Consider the following 18,690-nt stretch of genomic DNA (forward strand, 5'->3'; position numbering starts at 1 on the left):
TCTTTTAGCTGTTCTGTTTGGGCTCTGTTATTGTCATCCTCCTCTTTTTGTTTGTCAGTGCTTACAGAGGTGTATTGCCCACAGCAGCTTATGGTGCTCTCATAACAAGTAATTAGAACAAAATGCTTTTTGTAAGGTTTCCATGTAACAGTGGTAACGTGCTCTAGAGTGATGTTTGCTGCCTTTATTAGCAGTGTGGTGCATGTTTTAGTCCCTGTGTTCTTTCTGCTGTACTGCTGTGCAGCCAGTAATTGCTTCTTTTCTGGGTGGACACTTTGTAAAGTGAAACTCAGTAAGAACACCTGTGTGTCACTCCTATATGTAGGGATAAAAAAAAAAATCAATCTTGGATCATTTTGTTTCAGGTAATTCTGAATTAGTAGATGGCTGGAGACATTCATACTTGCAGACAGTAGGAAATGAGAAATGAGCAGCTTTAATTTTTTTTTCCTCCTTACTTGTTTTTCATAGCTAAAATAGATATTCCCATATGTAGTTGTAAGGGTGCAATAAGTATGCACATGTAACTTGAAATTTAATTCATTTCTTGCCCAATTCTGTTCAAGCATATAGGCTTTTTTATGCATAATCCTTCCAATGCTTTACTATTTTGATGCAGATAGAAGTGTAGTTAAAATTTGTAAGATTTTTTTTCTTTCAAACCATATTTAAAAAAAAGTGTGAAGAAGATAGGGAGTGTACAGTGAACAGTAATTAGAGTCTGTTCTATTGTTCCAGGATATTTTCTTACAAATTGGCAAATCACAGAAGAAAAGGAAAATCAAGATAAGGAATAACACTTGTATTGAATCCCGTGAGGGCAGGGGGAGCTAGATCTGAGATTTCCCCTGCGGAAAATTTCAAACACATCAAAAAGCAACTGACTGAGCTGCGTATGAAACCACAGTTTTAACAAGCAAATAACACACTTATGTCATGATGACCTAGCTACATTAGCAATCAGCTGGATGCTTTAAAAATGATTCTATTTATCACTTCCATATTTGTTTTCCTCTACTTTCTGCCTGTCTTACAGAATTAGATCTTTGAGACACAGGGTATGTTTTGGGACAGATCAGCTGGCAAAGGCTGCTGTTAACCTTCAATGATGGAGATTCTCTGGCTTCCCTACACACACGGTCCCAGTGCGGGATTATTCTTATGGTTTGAAGCTTTTTCTTATTGTTCAGTTTCCTCTGGACTCTAATTGCTGCAACTGAAGGATGTGGACTGAATACACTACTCTGGGTCATACTGAATAAAACTTGGTTGTTTACAGTTTTCTCTTGATACATCTCATGATAATACTAGCTTGTCTTGCAGCATAAATGTTTGTTTCTGGTGTCTGATCCACTGTAATCCCTGGTTGTTTTTCTGTAGACCTTGTGTCTAAGGTGTAAACACCTGTGTGAGTTTTCAGGGAACACTTGATTCTTGGTAAAAGAACCATTTGTTTATAGTTCAGTAAAATAATTCAGGACTTTGTTTATTTGTCCAGAAGATGGCTGTACCTAGCCATGCTGAAGGGACACCAGCCTTTCTAAAATTAAGGTATTAATTCTTTGAAGAAATGTTTGTTTGAACACAATATTATTTTATGAGTTTGAGCTGTAGAAAACTTATGAAGGCAAATTCTGGTTTTGAGTGAAATGCCTATGTGAGAAAACATGAGTGAGAAGATAAGGTTGTCCCCAGGCTGTTAGGGTGTTTGGTGAAGTATTTTGGCTAAGGATTGGATATGCTTACAAAAATTGCTTCATGTCCTGACAGCTTTTAGTAGCATGAAATAATGAGAGAACCTCTTGAAGCTGAGCTAATAGAAGTAAATATGGTAGTGTGTGTTGTTTTTTTGTTTTTTTGTTTTTTTTTTAAATCCTAATAACTTGCCTCCAAAATGCATAAAATACTTAAATGTTTATATTGTAATTTTATTTTGTTAATGATTTCAGGAAGTTTTTTATTGTGGAAACTTCACAGCATGTTACTGGCGAGGGAGCAAAGATCTGTCAGTGGAGGTTCTGGGTGTGTTCTGGTGGTGCCAAACATTACAGGGCAATGGCAAGAAGTACAAGAACAAAATTTGGATATACTATTTGGGGCTTGTAATGCAGTGTATTATAACATGTTCTGCCTCCCAGAAGCTACTAGTGGTTGGATATTACTTCAAGAGGTGAGGAGACAGTCTGGAGATTTTCTCTAAGGGTTTTTTTTAATCAATAATCATGAGGTCCTTTGCATGCTTTAAGAACATAGCAATAAGCTATTATAAGGAGTGGAAAAACTTGCCTGAAGTAGCATAAGAAATCAGTGTTAGGGGTTTATTGTGTAAAGAGATAGATAGAAAACATTAGCTCGATGCTTCAGAAGCAGACTGCAAGCTTGTTGGAGAAGGAGTGTTGTTCCTCTTTTCTGTAGGTGCTGGTCCTTCCTAGCTTATTGCACATGATAGAATGAAGTAGTTCAGAATTTTTGACATGGTGGACTTAAGTGGAGAATAGAACGATTTATTCAGAGTTAAAAATAGCTAGTTGTTCTGTAGAGATTGAGTAAAACCTAAGTAGTCTGGAGTTTGGTTACCCTTGTTTCTTTGTGGATGGATTTAAGCAGAGAATTCTGCAGCTTGCTTTCCTGGTTCTTCCGGAGCAGTTTGGCAAGATCTGCATCTTACTCTGATTTATTTAAATGTCTTTGAACAGTAACATCTGGAGAACGTGTTCCAGACTCATTACACAATAGTACATTTCGTTCATTTTCGTCTTAAATAGCCAATTCTTTTCTTAAGATTTACAGTTAGAAAAAAAGTTGAGAATTTGATGAAATGTGGTATTCCTTTTTACACTGTATCTTTGGGATATTGATATAAATCAGTCTCTATCAGAGCTGATAGAATTTATTTTAGTTTTGTTTTTATTTTTTAAATTGTTCTGATAGTGTACTTGGTGTGAAAACAGTTTTATTTCTTTGAGACTTAGAAAAAGAAACACGATAAATATTAGTATGTTGTAAACCTGTTTGAGGGAAAGATAAGGAACTTACTTCTTAATATAGAACTTGATACTCAGTACAGAGTTCAAGAAAGCTCTTCTAACATATTAAGGTATTTCAAGATACTTTTTTTTGTCCAGCAATGTATGTGCTGCTGAGCGTCATAAAAATGGAATTTTCCACTTCAGGAAATACTTGCAGTGAAACATTTAAAAAGCAATATTCTAGTTATATAGTGTCAAGTAGGAGGAAACTTTATGTATTAAAGGCACAAGATGAAATTGATGAGCATAATTAGTATCCACAGTCTGTATTAATTCCAGGTCTGCAAGCACAGTTCGTGTAACTTGGTTTAAATGTCTGTCTTTATGCCTTTACTATTTATTGTATGGGATTCAGTGATTCTCAGTTTCCTTGGTTAGTCCTGTGATCACTGTGCCCTCTGTTTCATTTGTACTCACCAAGTAGGACTAATTTAGTATGTCTGCTGTTTTTTCTGCCTCTGAGGTTGGTGATAAGAGTGTACTAATTATCACCACTTCAGTTTAAGAAGGTGCTGCAGACTTTATTATAGGGAGTGAAACTCTGAGTTCTCTTGGAAGTAATTTGCTAGGAGCTTGTAAGTGTCAAAAAGGTCAAGGCTACCATTCTAGTCCAGTCAATTTTCTAAGTAGCTTTGCAACAGAAGCACTTTGAGGAGCAGGTTCATTTTAATTTAACTTGATTCAAAGCAGTCTTCCAGTGACCAGCTTGACATAAAACACCAGTCATTTATTATAGAAGATCTCCTTTCTTTTTAATTTGTAGAAACATTACATCCTCAAAACTTGACAAGGAGTTTTCACACTTGTATGGAAACACCAAGTAAAGATCAATTTATTGATTTTTCTTATGCACACGCTTTGCATTATCAAGAGACAGGCCTGGTTACAAGTGAGATCCGTAAGATGTTTTTGTTACTGCAGATTACAGGTCATTCAGCACTTTTGTCCTGAGTACTACTTTAGCAGCGTTAAATCCTTGCTTTTAAGTTGAGAATATTTGCTTTATAATTTAGGGTAGGTCTAGCATGATTTTGAATCTACTGTAAAGTATTTCTATACCACTGATACTGAGGAGTATGTGATACAGTTTTGCTTATTCCTTGCTTTGTCATCCAGGTAGTGTACCCAGCCTGTTATGGAAGAATTTTCATTAACATGTTGCAGTACTTGACTTTGGAAACTGCTGTGTATTTTCCTGTTGGATCTCTTTTCATGTCATGTAATATTGCAGATATGCTGAAAATGCAGGGAATGGACACAAGCCTCTTAAATAAAGCTGATACATTGTCCCTTGGTTATACCGACATGAAGTGTTTGGTAGATGTCAATATTAGGGCGGATACAAGTAAGCTGTCATCTGGTATAGCTTTGCATGTCTAACTTTGTCATCAATTATGTTTTTCTGCAAGTGTGCTTCTCACACAGCAAAATTTTTTTGCGGTTGAGCAAGGAATGTTATTAATCGTAGCTGGAGGAACATTTGAATACCTTGGTGCAGTTGGGCATTGTGCTTTTTTTCTTTAGGCTGATACAGCTGGGTATATGAGCCAGATGATAAGGAATTCAGTGTGCAATGGGCTACCTGCATAGTCATCAGTAAAAAGAAATTCTAGGGAACAAACCTGCCACTTTGATGTGAGCTGCTTATTGAATGTTTTTCTAACAGTGTGAAGCTGAATCAGTTCTATTTTATCAATGTCATGAAATGCTTCCATCAGCAGGACAGAAACAGACGTAAAAAGTTTGGGCAGTCAGCATGTAACCCTGTTTGGGGCTATTAGTGAATCACAGAATAATAAGGGTTGAAAGAAAAAGACCTTGAAGGACATCTGGTCCAAACCAGTACTCAATGTTGAGCCCATTTAGGTTGTTTGTGGTCTTGTGCAGCTGAGTTTTGAATATGTCCAAGGAAGGAGCTTGTACAACCTCTCTGGGAAGCTTGTTCCAGCATTTGACCACTGTCATCGTGAGTTTTCTTTCTTCTTATATAGTTAGTTTCCCCTTTTGCATCATTATTTCATCTGTCACTGTGTACCTGAAAGGAATTTGATCTTCCTTCTCTTTATACTACTGCTTGGCTGCTTTTTCATCATGGGAGGATTAAATGACATGCAAGTTTAATGGTATTCAAAGTTACACCAGAGCTTTGCATTAACCTCCCCTGAGCCTTCCCATTTCTTCTCTGAGAAAGGGAGATTATTAGATAATATATATTTTTTTTAAATTCTGCTTTACTTTTTAGCTTTTGTTGGGATGCTAGTTTGTCACAAATGACGGGAAATCTGAAGTGGAGGAGAGGCCCAGGGAAGCATGTTTTCCCTGTTTGCCTTAGGGAGGTAAAGCTGTTAATAAATAAACTTTCCTAGGTCCTCCTTCATCCAGAGGGCTATAAGCGTGACAGTTGAGTACATGCTTAATATTAAGTTTATGCTGTGAACAACTTTTAAGAATTTACTAAGATTTACTGGAAAGGAAGTGTCCTTCCAAACCTGCAATTCAGTAACTGCTGGAAGATAAGAATTTGTAGATAATTGAGGATGTTACTCCACATCATGGTAACATTTTCTTTGTATTCCAGCAGTTCTCCTGGCTCTGATAATATTTAGGGTCTTTGAGAGTAAGAATTAAATGAAAATGCAATAAACATGCTTCTCTCCTAAAGGAATCTTGGGGGAGAGGGGTTGAAAGTGCAGTTGATTCTTTGGAGCTCTTGGAAGAAAAACGCACCATCTTCAGTAAGGGAATGATGTCTCGAGAATGCTTTGAGCTAGAGCTACTAGTTCAAATATTCATGTCTGTTCAAATGTATGAATGCCTTGGAGCTGGTAATTGGGGAAGACTTAAAAGGAAAACTTACCCTTCAGCTGTTTTTAACTTTCAATTTACTTGAAGTACTGTTCAGAAATGTTGGTTATGTCAGTGGAATAGATGACAGACCTGTGAGGAATTCCTGTTCTTAGCAGTTATCTGTCAGAACAGGTGTCCTTTTCTTTGGCCAATACTGTGGTGATTAGTACTTCAGAAGGATACTTTGTGTGCAAGTGATATTTTTTTTTTTTCTCCAAATGAAGTTTCAGACTCCTGTAAACAAGTAAACTGAATAAGAAAGACTTATATGTCATTTGACTTATATAAAACTTCTGTCTAGAATAAGAAGTTGGGCCCTTTGTTGCAGAACAGGCTGGCACAGCTTGCCCAGAGAGGTGGTAGATGCCCATCCCTGGAGACATTCAAGGCCAGGCTGGACAGGGCTCTGAGCAACCTGAAGTTGAAGATGTCCCTGCTCATTGCAGGGGGTTGGACTAGATGAGATTTGAAGGTCCTTTACAACCCAGACTATTCTAGGACAGTGGATTTTGCAGCAGCAGAAGAGGAAGCAGCTAATTTATTTTAGTGCATGTGAATCTCTGTTCTGACCCTTTTCCTGGTCACACATTTTTGCTAATTCATGTATCTTTACTGCTATAATGTAGCTTTTTTGTATATTTAAGGAAAGAGTGATGGCAACCTGCCATGGAATTAATTGTTAATTAATCAAACTTTGAATGAATTTTTTGTTCAAAGTAACTAAATGTTGAACTTCTTTTGAAAGCATAGGTTGCGTATACACGGTGATTTTTGTATTTGTGGGTATATATTTCTCCTAAAACAGACCCAACTCATTGCACTTGACTTGAGACTTCGCATTGGCTTAGATGAGGGCTGAGGAATGGCTGAGTCCTCGGAGCCTGCTGTGAGTGTCTGGGCACACACAAATCTTCTTGGCTCAGTCTGTGCAACTCTTGTAGGATACAGGATCGGGGAGGAACACCAGAGGAGTAAAGCTCAATTCTGTGAATTGTGTTACTCTACACACAGTAGGTTAAATTCACCATCAGTATTTATAAGATATGAAATTCTTTTCATTTCATATAATTACTTTACATCTGTTAGGTGAAATGATATATTGTAACATGGGCTGCTCTGGAAAAAGATGCTTTTTAAGTGGCATGGCATGTTAGTGTTCAAGGATTCAAGACTGAGAGGGAAACCATCTCTGTCTCTGTGAAACTGAAGCCCTGCTTTGGACATGTAAGTTTGCATATTCAGCTGGAAAGCCAATGAGTTTTTATTGGTATTCACTGTAGAGGAACAGTGCCCGTTGCACACCCTGCTTTAAAGCTGAGGAACTGTGATTAGGATATCAAAAGAAGAGGTGGAACAAATTGATTAAAATTAATAAAAAATTACTAGAACTGTTTGGTGTTCAATCAGGAGCTGTAGAAGAGCTGAATATGAATGTACCAAACTACTCCCTGGGATGCTTACCCTCTCACGTGGTATCAGAGAAATGGAAGATAACAAGTGTCACCAATTGTAAAACAGGGCTTAAAAGTGATTGTGGGTCCAAGAAAGTCTGAATGCTGGATAGATTGTGTTAAATATATTAAGGAATAGAATTAGTACACTTATGTAGGTGTACCTCTATGAAAAATCCTAGATATTCTTGGATTACAATAGATTTTTAAAGGCAGGACTGATTTGAAATGTTATTTCTATTTGAATGTTCTACACAAAGTCCCCAGAGAGTAGCAAAGAAGCTGATCTGTGGGGACTTCCTTTTCTTTCCAGTCCTGTTTCTCCACATGCCTCTATGGTTGCTGCAGTTGAGGATAGAAAATATTTAGCTTGTTGGACTCTTCTATATAATAGTTGTTTTAAATGGGAAGTAATGAGATCACGGGGATAAATAAAATGCTGCCCAGGTATATTGTTAATGCCAGTCAGTACTGACATGTTTTAAGATGCCTTTTTTAACACAAGTGATGTAGAAGTATCTTAAAAACAAAGCAAAACGCCATCCTTTGACTGAAGTGCCAGCAGTACTCCTCAAACCACTTGAAACTTCCCACGAAGGCTCTTTCAGAGCAATGCGAAATTACTCAGACTTGAAGCCTAGAGTGGTATGTTAAGATTTTAGGAGATTTGATATTGTTTGAATATCTCATTTTTGAAGTTAAAATTAAGACAGGAACATGTTTTATTGCAGATATTAAAATCTGAAATACTTTTTTCCTGATCGCTTGGAACAAATAAAGATGAAGCAGGCCAAACCATGAATGCACAATAATCGACTACATATGCCTGTAAACATGTTCTGTTAGGTTGCTATGAAACTTTTTCTTTGTGGAGGATGAGAAGACGACTGTAAGACTGCATTAAAGCTGTTGCCCCTTAGACAGAGGGTCAGTGGGAGTTTGAACATTTCTGGGGTACTTAACTCTTTGTTCCAAAAATCACAAGGATCAGTCTTTTTTTTGTTTAGGTAAAAATAGATCGGGGAGGATGAAGTAGTTTTTTAAAAAATGCTTTTAATCAAATACTGCCTTTTCCTTAATGTTTTGTAATATTTTCATATTTACCTTGTTAGGCAACACTTCTGGGGTATTTATTCACTCACTTAACATGCATCTAATCTTCCTGATTTATTGGCATGGAGAGATAAGAATTGTCCTTTTTTTCACATAGCCCTGTTTGTCATATTGCTTCCCTTGCTACATAGTAAAGGACACCAGCCTGTTCAGGTGGCTGAAATGAGGGATGTTTACAAAACCAGGCAGGTTAATTGAACGGGACACCAGCATGATGTCTGTCTTCAGAGGCTGATGCACCCGATTTCCGATAAAGTACCACTTACACCTGCAGTGACAGGTCAGCTTATAGAGTTTGTCTTTGCTTGTTTTGAACTGTGTGGCTGACGCAGGTAATACGAGAAGAGAACGTTTTAGGAAATGTTTCTTCACTGGTAAGGAAATGAAATATGGAAAGACAAAGTATCTCTGGGTTATTTGTCTGCTTGGGTCAGATTTCAGCTGGGTGAATGATTTACAAAGGATGATGTGAATCGCTGTTTATCAAAGTTGACTTCCTGTGAAAAAGATAAAAATACATCCTCTTAATGCCTTTAAATCTTCAGTGTTTAAATAATTTGCTCGAGTAATGATTTTCACATTATATAAATAAAGATAGAAGGTTAAAACCATGCCATGCAATTTTCAGTGTTTGGGGAAATTAATAAATTTGTTTTATCCTAATGATGTGTGTCTTAAAAGGCTGGATTTTATGGAAAAAAAAAAACAAAAACAAACCCCAAACCCAACCCTTGAAACTTGGTTTCCCACCTATTAAATAGTAAAGTGCTTTAGGTTTTACTTTTAAGAAGGGATCGGTATTATTGTTGTACATGTTGTACACGTAAAAACAAAATCATTCCTGAGTAATGAATCTCATTCAATGGCAATTACCTAGCTCTTTCTTCACTGTTTTAAGCCAAAGCACTTCAGGATTATAACTTTTCATTCCCAAAATCCAAATTAGCTGCTTCAAACTGATCGTGTAATAACTGTCATGTTGTATTTCACGTGTGCTTTTAGTGACTCTCACTTCATTTATTTCAACATACACCATTGGTATCAGCATGCTGCCTCGAATACCTCAATAGTATTTCAGCAGTTTTGTTAGGACGCCCTTTATATTCCAAATCATAGAGGGGTAAGCTAGTGTGGTGTATCTAACATACTTTTAAATGAACTCACTTGTCACAAATTGATATTAAACAATTAATTTTGAAGTTTTTATAAGGTAAAAGCTTATTTTACAGGATTGTTCAAATACATTTCCATTTTTATGTGATGATATAAAATTATTTATAGAACTAATGCATCAGGAAATTTCAGTGAAAAATGTGTTGATGAATAAGTTTAGGTGAGCTTAGTATGATCTGACTTCTGGGCATTTCTTAACGATATTTTTTTTTATTCTGCTCAGACATTAGTCTATTTATGTAGGCTACATGATAGAGTTTTAAACCACATTTAACTACATTTCAGTAAATCAGTGTGTGTTAAAATAGAGTAGAAATCCACACATTGAGTATTTTGATTTCAATATAAGAATGTTAGATTTTTTAATTTACTGTGAATTTCACTTTTTTTTTTCCTTCCCCCAGTCTCTTCTATAGTGTCGTTTTTTTTTCTGGTGTTTTCTTTGGTGCCTGCATCCTATATCAAATTATCATGTAAGCACACAAAGTGAAATATTGATCTACGAACAGACTTTTAAAGAATTATGGAAATGTAATATATCTTGTTAATGCATTTTTAGTCCATTCAAATATTAAGTGTTTTAAATGAAGATTTTAAATGAATCTGTGAAAGAGAAGGGAAATAAGATGCCTAATTCATAACACTCGAGACTTAATAAAGAGGAAGGGAGAAGTTTGCCAACTGTTTATAGTTTCACAGTTGGATGTGAGTACAGGGACAGCTCTTGTGGCTGCACTCAAGCAGGACTTCCCTGCCTTCTGAGATGGTGGTGAGGCCTTTGCACAGGTGGTTGATGTTCTTGTGTCCTTACCTGTGACATCTATCAGCAGAGAGAGGGCACTAGAGGATGCTGCACAGCTTGGGGACTGAGATTACAGCCATCCTTTAGGAATGAGAACAATTTATTTACACAGTATACATTCTTTCCAGGTTCAAAAATAATCTTGTACTCTCATTGTTCTAGTTCATTCATCTTTCCATGGCATTATTTTCCTTTTACATTCTATGGATTAGTTTATTGATCTATTTACTCTGGAAATGGGACTAAATAACTCTGAAAGACAAAGTTTCTTACTCTACATGGGAGAAGCACAGTACCAAGGTGACTGAAATCTTCCCCTTTGGTCAGATCTTAAAGGAAGAGATGATTCCTGTGTGAAGCTTTTTAAACTATTTTTGTTAATTCCTGACAGTAAAGCCAAGACATGATGCCTTTCAGAAGTGAGGATAACTTAATTACAAGGACAATAAAACTAAATTATTTCTTCTATAAATATCTTCCCCAGTTTTGGGTTTCCCAAAGCATTCTGTCTTCCTGTTACCTGGAATGAAAATGTTTCAGGGCTGGGGCTGTTTTTATATAGTGACATTGCCAGACATTGGTAGTACTAGTAAAGAAAGAACACAAATACGCAGATGAGCAGTGCTACTGCAGCATGCTGGTAAAATAAATGCCCAGCAAGAATAAATGGCTGCACCACAAAGTTACAGCCATTCTCCCTTCCTATGCCATTTGTAGTCTGAACAACTTTTGAGCACAATACCTGCAAAGATTATTTGTTTTTTTGCAGTATATATAAAATCAAGTACAGATGACCCACATCTTGAAATTACTGAGATCAGCTTGCTCATATGCCTTGGAAATGAGAACTAGCAGGTTTCGCTAATTGTAAAACATTCTCTGACCTACAAGACATTTTGCTGTGAGGCAGAGTTGATCAGAGTACTGTTGGGTGTGTTTGACATCCAGACAACAAAGACCTTACTTTCTTTCAAAAATGGATGTATCAAGAAAGATCCCCTGAACAAACAACAAAACCCACCACTCCAAACTAAAAACCCAACCCTAAACAAAGTAGCTCTTGAAGTACGAAACTCAAAACACCAGGTGAAGCATGTGGACAGGGTATAAGCAATGACAATGCTGTGCTGGGTCATGTGTGGAGATGAAAGATATGTATTTTATAGATTTGTGAAACATGCCTCTAGTATATCGCAAATGCAGCTGTGGGCAATGGTTCTCCTCAAGTCATCCCTTTCTGAAACTTTTTGTAAGCTTCTCTTTCTCTAGTTAATTAACTTGTAGCTATTGAAATTAGGCATCTTCATAGTAGCAACTTTGCTAATTATTAATTGATGAGTTTAGTCTTTCTTTTTAGTTATTTGGTGCTTATTTAGTTATTGTTTAATTTATTGAATAACCACTGATGTACTCTGTGCTCACTTTTTTTCCATCCAGTTTGATGTCTTGGCATATTCATGCACAGTGGACTCTTAGAGAAACCTACTGTCTATTTCCCAGTGTTGCAAAGGGAAAATTTAATCGCCTAACTAGGTTCTCCTGTTGATCTGCCAAGGGAGTACAGTACTGCTGGCAAGTTGTTAATATATCTTATAAAGGATATTGTAGTGGTGTTTCATCTCCCTCCACTCCCTTCTTGTTTTTAGTTTCATGAACTTAACAATTTTGTCTTCAGCCATCTATTAGACTGATGCACATTTGGAATCTGAAATTACTGTGGCACAGAAATATGTCAGGGCTAAAATGACCTTTTTGGACTCCCACAGGGACGATACAAACCCCCAAATATTTAATTTCCAGTCTTGTGCCTCCAACAGCAGGAACAGCTTTCTTTTCTCTTGCCTTGGAGACAAACCAAATTCTTTAGTAAGCACAGCCTTACCTTATGAAAGGAAGTTGGTAAGACTGGGCACTGATTACTGGGAGCATGGGCAAGAGACAAGATACTTTTCTACAGATGCTCTTGGAGATCTAGCTGCCTTTGACAGTTAATTCTGACTGCCTGAAAAAAACTGAACTAAAAATATTTGTAAGCTTTTTTAATGCTTTTAAGTATTCTTTACTCCTCCTGTATAAGCATAAGGGGTATACGTACTTATCTGTATATTCATCAGAACAAATTGTTTTCCTTTAAGTATGAACAACATTGTAAGTTACAGAAATTGTGCTTCTGTTTTGTTTCTCTCTGTCTTCCTCCGAGCTGTTACACATGAAAGTGTCTTTACCTGTAATGAATATTTATTGTTCCTATACCTAAAAAAGCCCATCTAAATAGCCATATGCTTAATTACAGGTGACTTGTTTATAACTTGAATATTTTTGGGGCTATGTTTTCAACTTAGAGCTAGTATGTTATAGGAATTGTGGTGTATTTATTTTTTATAGGTAAAGATAGAGTTTTCAACACCCCGTTGTGTGAACAAGGAATTGTTGGCTTTGGTATTGGAATTGCTGTTGCAGGCGCCACAGCCATTGCAGAAATTCAGTTTGCAGATTACATTTTTCCAGCATTTGATCAGGTTAGTACTAATAAATTTGAGAGAAGTAAAAAGGAATCTTATGGCTGTTTAAAATAATCTTCTGTTAACGTTAACATTTGGTTTGAATATGTAACTTTTGTAAATATATCCACAACTGTATTACTAATATTTATGCATGTTTTAAGTAAACAGAAAGGTACTAAGGCCTGTTTGAAGGCTCATTGAATAACGAAAATTAAAGATGTGGTTGGAAGCAAATGTCTCTTTGTCTGTATTTTTTATTTTGTGGCTGTGTTGGCATCAGCAGCTTTAAATTCCTCAGCTGTGTCTTCCCACCACCATCTCTCACTTCTGTGCTGCTGCAGCCAACCACGTGTCCACAGGACAAACTACAGATTTGAACTGGGCTGACTGGCAGTGTGGGAATGGGGGCACATCTGGGTTGTATGGCTGCTCCTGAGGTGCGGGCATGTGACTTGAACACACTAGATCATTGCTCCATTTGCTTTGGAAAATGTTTCTTTTTCCACTGACAGGATTCCTTTGCTTCCATTTTGGTCCCCTGAATCCCATACATTGTGCAGATGATATAATTACATCTAATATATTGTAGAGGTTTAATGATGCATAACTAAAGGCATTGGACTGAATTTTACTTTTGTAAATATATCTTCCCAGATTGTTAACGAAGCAGCAAAATATCGTTACCGCTCTGGAGATCTGTTTAATTGTGGAAACCTCACCATCAGAGCCCCGTGGGGCTGTGTGGGTCATGGTGCGCTCTATCACTCTCAAAGTCCCGAAGCTTTTTTTGCTCACTGCCCTGGAATAAAGGTACAGTAACTCTTATTTTAGGAAGATTAATTTTTTTTGTTGTTTGTTTGCTTGTTTTTTAATGGACCTCACTAATAATGAGTATGGGTGCAGGCAGGGGAAGAAAAATAGGAGTCAGTCCACAAAAATAATCTCTGTTAGTTAAAAATGCTTTTATAACTTTTCAAGTTATAAAACTTAAACTGTGTTAAATGTTTGAGAATTTCTAGCCATTATTGATGCAATCTTTAATAGATGTAGCATTTTGAATTTGTGTGTTTTTTTCCTCTAAAAGCGTATATTTTACACCTGTTCTGTGTCCAGTATAGTACAGAAACTAAAAACTAACACTAATAAATAGTACATTTCTTTTATTTTTTTTCTTTCTGCATCTGTTTAAGTGCATTACCATATTCACTTATATGAATGACAGTGGCAGGCAACAGGCACAAACTGAAATGCAAGAGATTCTGAACATAAGGAAGCACCTGGCACAAGTTACCTGGGGAGGTTGTGGAGTCTCCGTCCTTGGAGGCACTTACTCAGAAGTTGTCTGCACATGGGCCTGGGCAAACAGGTCTTCTTGAGCAGAGTGCTGGACATCTGGAGGTCCCTGCCAACCTCAACTGTTCTGTGATTCTTTGAATTATAACTTTAGGCAAGCTTTCTGTGTGATGCAGTTCCATCCATTGAAGCTGAGGTTCCTAAGGCTTAGATGGATAACTTGCCTGGAGAAGAGGGAGGGGTGGGATCTCATCATCTCAGATTAATAGAGCACTATTTGCCAGCTCTCCGTTTTTTCTGAGTAATTTTTTTGTTGATGGACTTGTATTTCTGGCTTAACTGTCATCTTGTCCATTGAGAAATGACTCATGACTTGATTGATGTGGAATATTTAAACAAAACCAGTATTTGTATGCTGAAGACACATGTTCATTGTTTATCTGTTGTTTAAACTATTGTCTCTATATGATTTTGTTGTTCTAACACTTCAGACATTACTCATTTACAGGGAGGCCATGAACATTTCTCTTACTTTTTTCTCTTTAGTTAAATAAAAAAATTGTGTGCTATTCACATGATGTTTGAGAAATGGAATTTATTTTTGTCTGTGGGTGTTCTTTATGATCTTTGAGGTGTCCCTATTCTGAACTTGAAAATATTTCCTGATAGAGACAGAAGTAATCTGCAAAGTCTTTTGCCAGGTAATTGAATCAAATGGTTTCTTGAGCTTCTTTAAGAACTGGAGTAGTTTATTATTGTATGGAAGCATAAGATAACGTATGATTAAGGTACTGATGCCAGGTCTAGCTAATTTATGCTTGTTTTGTTGGTTAGTCTCAAATCTTTATATGCTGAACCAAGCGCTGAGATCTAGTGGTCCAGTCTGGTGATTAAAACTCTTCCTAATTCATAGCAACCTAGTACTACTGTCCTCAGTCTTCTACATAAGATAGCAAGTCAGAATTTTATTTAATCACTCCAGCTAATTTCATTTCTTTCATCTCTGATCGATCTTGTTTTTTCACTTTCTTTCACTTTTCCTTGGGTAAAGTGCTAAAATTGGTTGCTACCACTAACATCTGTCACCTCAAGTGAAGGTAAAGGGCACATTAAATTCTGTGGAACTGGTGGAACAATATACTAGTTTTTCATGCAAAAGAGAAGTGTATTAAGACTCTATATTTTGAATTTTGTATCTTTGTGAAAACAATGTTGTGCCTTCAATATTTTTTTGCAAAGCTGTTCATTAGTGCCGTTAATAATACTTAAGGTTTTATCTTCAAGGTTGCAGGTCTTTATTTTTGAATGAACCCAAACCCACCTGGTAACACATACGAATCCAGAAGTGTAGAGGAATTTCTATTTCAGATGCATTTGCAGAAGCCCATATGCATGTTTTCTCCAAATTACAGGAGGAAAGGCCATGTATTACAAACTGGGAAGGGCAGGATTGAGCTTTGGGGGGCAGAGTGGTTTTCAAAACTGCCCTCTTATTAAACTCTGTGGCAGGTTCCTGATTTAATAGTTCTATTTGGTGCTTTTTGTAAGTGAAAGGTGACGTTTGAACTTCCCAAGTGAAAGTGAGTTTGTACAGCTTTGAGTGTTCAGGGGAAGGACTGTGGTCATTATTGCTTCAGACAAGGCTTGTTGGGGTGAGCAGGACATTGCTAGGTGGTTGTATCTTTTGTCTACTCTTGTGAAGAAGTCTGTTGTGACGGGTAAACTGGTTTTCACAATTACCATATTGACTTTCTCCATTCCATGGTAAGACTGTTCCAGCATATTTGCTGTCATGGCTACAAGCTTTCATTTCCAGCCTAAATTTGTTCCTGGCTGACTTGCATATTTAACTTATCTGTCCTTCATCTTCCCTTTCATATACTAAGAGAACAATTGTTTTCCATTTAGTCTTTGTTTTGTTAGACTAAACAAATCAAACTATCAAAGAGATGTTAACAATTTCTGAAGCTCTTTTGGCACCTGTTTCATTCATTTTCTTTCCAGCTGAGTTTCTAGCAGTGATTTTCTCAATAGCACTAACACTTCTTGGCTATATTGTTATGCTTTTTTAGGGCTGTACTGCATAGTGTGCTAGTCATTCTTTGAGCAGATAATAAATTCAAATCTGAATTCTTACTGCTGAGTTCTAAACTTATAACAAAAATGTAGTCCTTAAACGTGTGACTTCTCAGTATGTATTGTTCAATTTGCTTTTGCGTTTGTTGGTCATGTCCTCAATGTGAACCAGCTCTCTTTGGTATTATCCTCTGTAATGATAGTGACTCTCAGCTTTTTAATAGCTTCCATTACAACGGTCTGACTTAACATTGTAAATTAATAAGGTAAATAAAGTCTGTCCTAAAAATGTTCCCTGAGGAGCTGCACTCATAACATCCATCAGCTCGGTAATTTCCCATGTCTGTTTCAAAATGCTTTGCTGGAATATTAATAGACTGCTTCCACCTTGTTTAGAAGAAGCACTTATCATGCTGATGTGATAGCAGATTTAGGTTGTTTTGACTCTTTTCTGTTACTTTTATATAATTAAATATTCTTACTCTCAAAAAATAATTTGAAGCCTTGGAAGCTCCTGTAGGCAGTAAGTTAACATGTCCATAGTTACATGTTTTGTTTTTTTTTTTTTCTTTAAACAAGTGCTACAACTGATGTTTTCAGTCAGGGGGGCCACTTTTAATGTCACAGCTATAAAAATGTTTCCTAGTATACTACATGCTGCGTGTACCAGCTCTTTGAGATTTGTGGGATGTAAATTAGATGGTCTTTCCAATTTGAGGAAATTGAGCTCTTGGGTTCTGTTTTCATTGAAACTATGATAATTTGTTAATTTTACATTAATAATCAACATTCCAAGTATTCATATTACATCTGGAGGCCTTACTTAGTTTTCTCTTTGCTTGGTAATAATTTCAGGTATTTTTTTTGTTCCAAATTGAACAAGTTTAAGGCTTCCACCAGACCTTACCACTGTCTACAACAACCTGAAAGGAGGCTGTAGCAGTGAGGGTGTTGGTCTCTTCTCCCAAGTAGCAAGTGGTAGGACAAGAGGAAATGGCCTCAAGTTGTGCCAGGGGAGGTTCAGATTGGATATTAGGAAAAAATTCTTCATGGGAAGGGGTTGTCAGGCATTGGAACAGGCTGCCCAGGAAGTGGTGGAGTCACCATCCCTGGAGGTGTTTAAAAGATGTATAGGTGAGGTTCTTAGGGACATGGTTTAGTGCTAGAGTTAGGTTAGGTTATGGTTGACTCAATGATCCTGAGGGTCTCTTCCAACTGAAAATATTCTATGATAAGTAAAGAGAGTCAACTTTAAGTAGCTCTTTCATTTTTTAGTTTTCAAAACTTACTGGACTAAGACCAAATTCCTTCCAGGCCTGCTTAGATGAATCTTTATCCATGCAACTGAGCATCACTCAGCTGAATTTCTTTGTCATACATCTACAGCATTTTACTAAATGAACATATGTATATATTTGTTTAATCTGACTGACTTTCTTCTGCTCCTTCTACCTCAGAATGTTACTGCTAAGATGTTAGTTCTGCATTATTGGGGGGAGGCCATTAGTATTTAAACATGGTGTAGAAGGCAACTATTCAAGGTTCATCAGTGAACAACATAAAATTCAATATTTGAAGTGTGTGTTGGTAACATAGCTCTGATGTTAGTTCACTTTGCAAGAACTGCTCAATCTGTGCATAGGCTTTTTTGAAGCAAATTGTTGCTTGTTTTTTAATATTAATAGAGGAACCTTGTAGCAGAATTACAGTTTAAATAACCATTAAAAAAATATTTTTACAGATTGTTATTCCAAGGAGTCCTCTTCAGGCCAAAGGATTGCTTCTGTCCTGCATAGAGGACAAAAATCCCTGCATATTCTTTGAACCTAAAATACTTTACAGAGCTGCAGGTAAATATTTATATGCTGTATTTTTCAATAAAGCAACATTTCTTTTTTCCCCCCCATGTATGTTGATAGTCACAGTTAAACCAATACTGTAGCCGAAGTCTTGACTTGTTTTGTCTCCAGTTATGTTTGGGATTGTGTTTTTAGAGGAATTGTGAGAATAAGATCTCTACATTTGGCTGCAGATATAAATGAACATTTACAATCTGCTTCATGCTCAGTTAACTTTGGAAATGGGATGCTTTGTACAGTCTTGGGTTAAAAAAAAAGAACAGAAGTAAGAGGAATTGTCCTTTATCAAATTGCAATATATATTTGGCAGAAGTTAAACTGCTTTCTTTTTGATAACTCTGGATACTAAGTTTTGAGATCAGTTTTTATTTTTCAAAAAGACTTGAACATCACCATTTTCCCAAAGTTAAAATTTCTCTGAAGTGCTTAGTTTCAAAAAATCTTGAAAATCTGCCTCCTTAGATTTTAACCTTATGTGGAAGGAAGTTTGATTGCCGTTACTTTTTTCATTTGTTTTAGGTACAGTGAACTTTCTGGTTCAAA

General features: G+C 36.6%; 1 protein-coding gene across 21 annotated transcripts in view; it reads left to right on the forward strand.

Moving 5' to 3' along the window:
• The window catches only part of BCKDHB (branched chain keto acid dehydrogenase E1 subunit beta), a 121,479-nt gene that overhangs the window by 15,683 nt on the left and 87,106 nt on the right, over positions 1-18,690 (forward strand). For all 21 annotated transcript variants that reach the window (XM_080341537.1, XM_080341538.1, XM_080341540.1 and 18 more), the window contains 3 exons: positions 12,801-12,934; positions 13,574-13,729; positions 18,030-18,138. In XM_080341537.1, coding sequence (XP_080197663.1) covers positions 12,801-12,934; positions 13,574-13,729; positions 18,030-18,138 — 399 coding nt within the window. The remainder of the gene's footprint in view (positions 1-12,800; positions 12,935-13,573; positions 13,730-18,029; positions 18,139-18,690) is intronic.

The sequence above is a fragment of the Nesoenas mayeri genome (genome assembly GCF_963082525.1).
Source record: "Nesoenas mayeri genome assembly, chromosome: 3".
Taxonomy (NCBI): Eukaryota; Metazoa; Chordata; class Aves; order Columbiformes; family Columbidae; genus Nesoenas; species Nesoenas mayeri.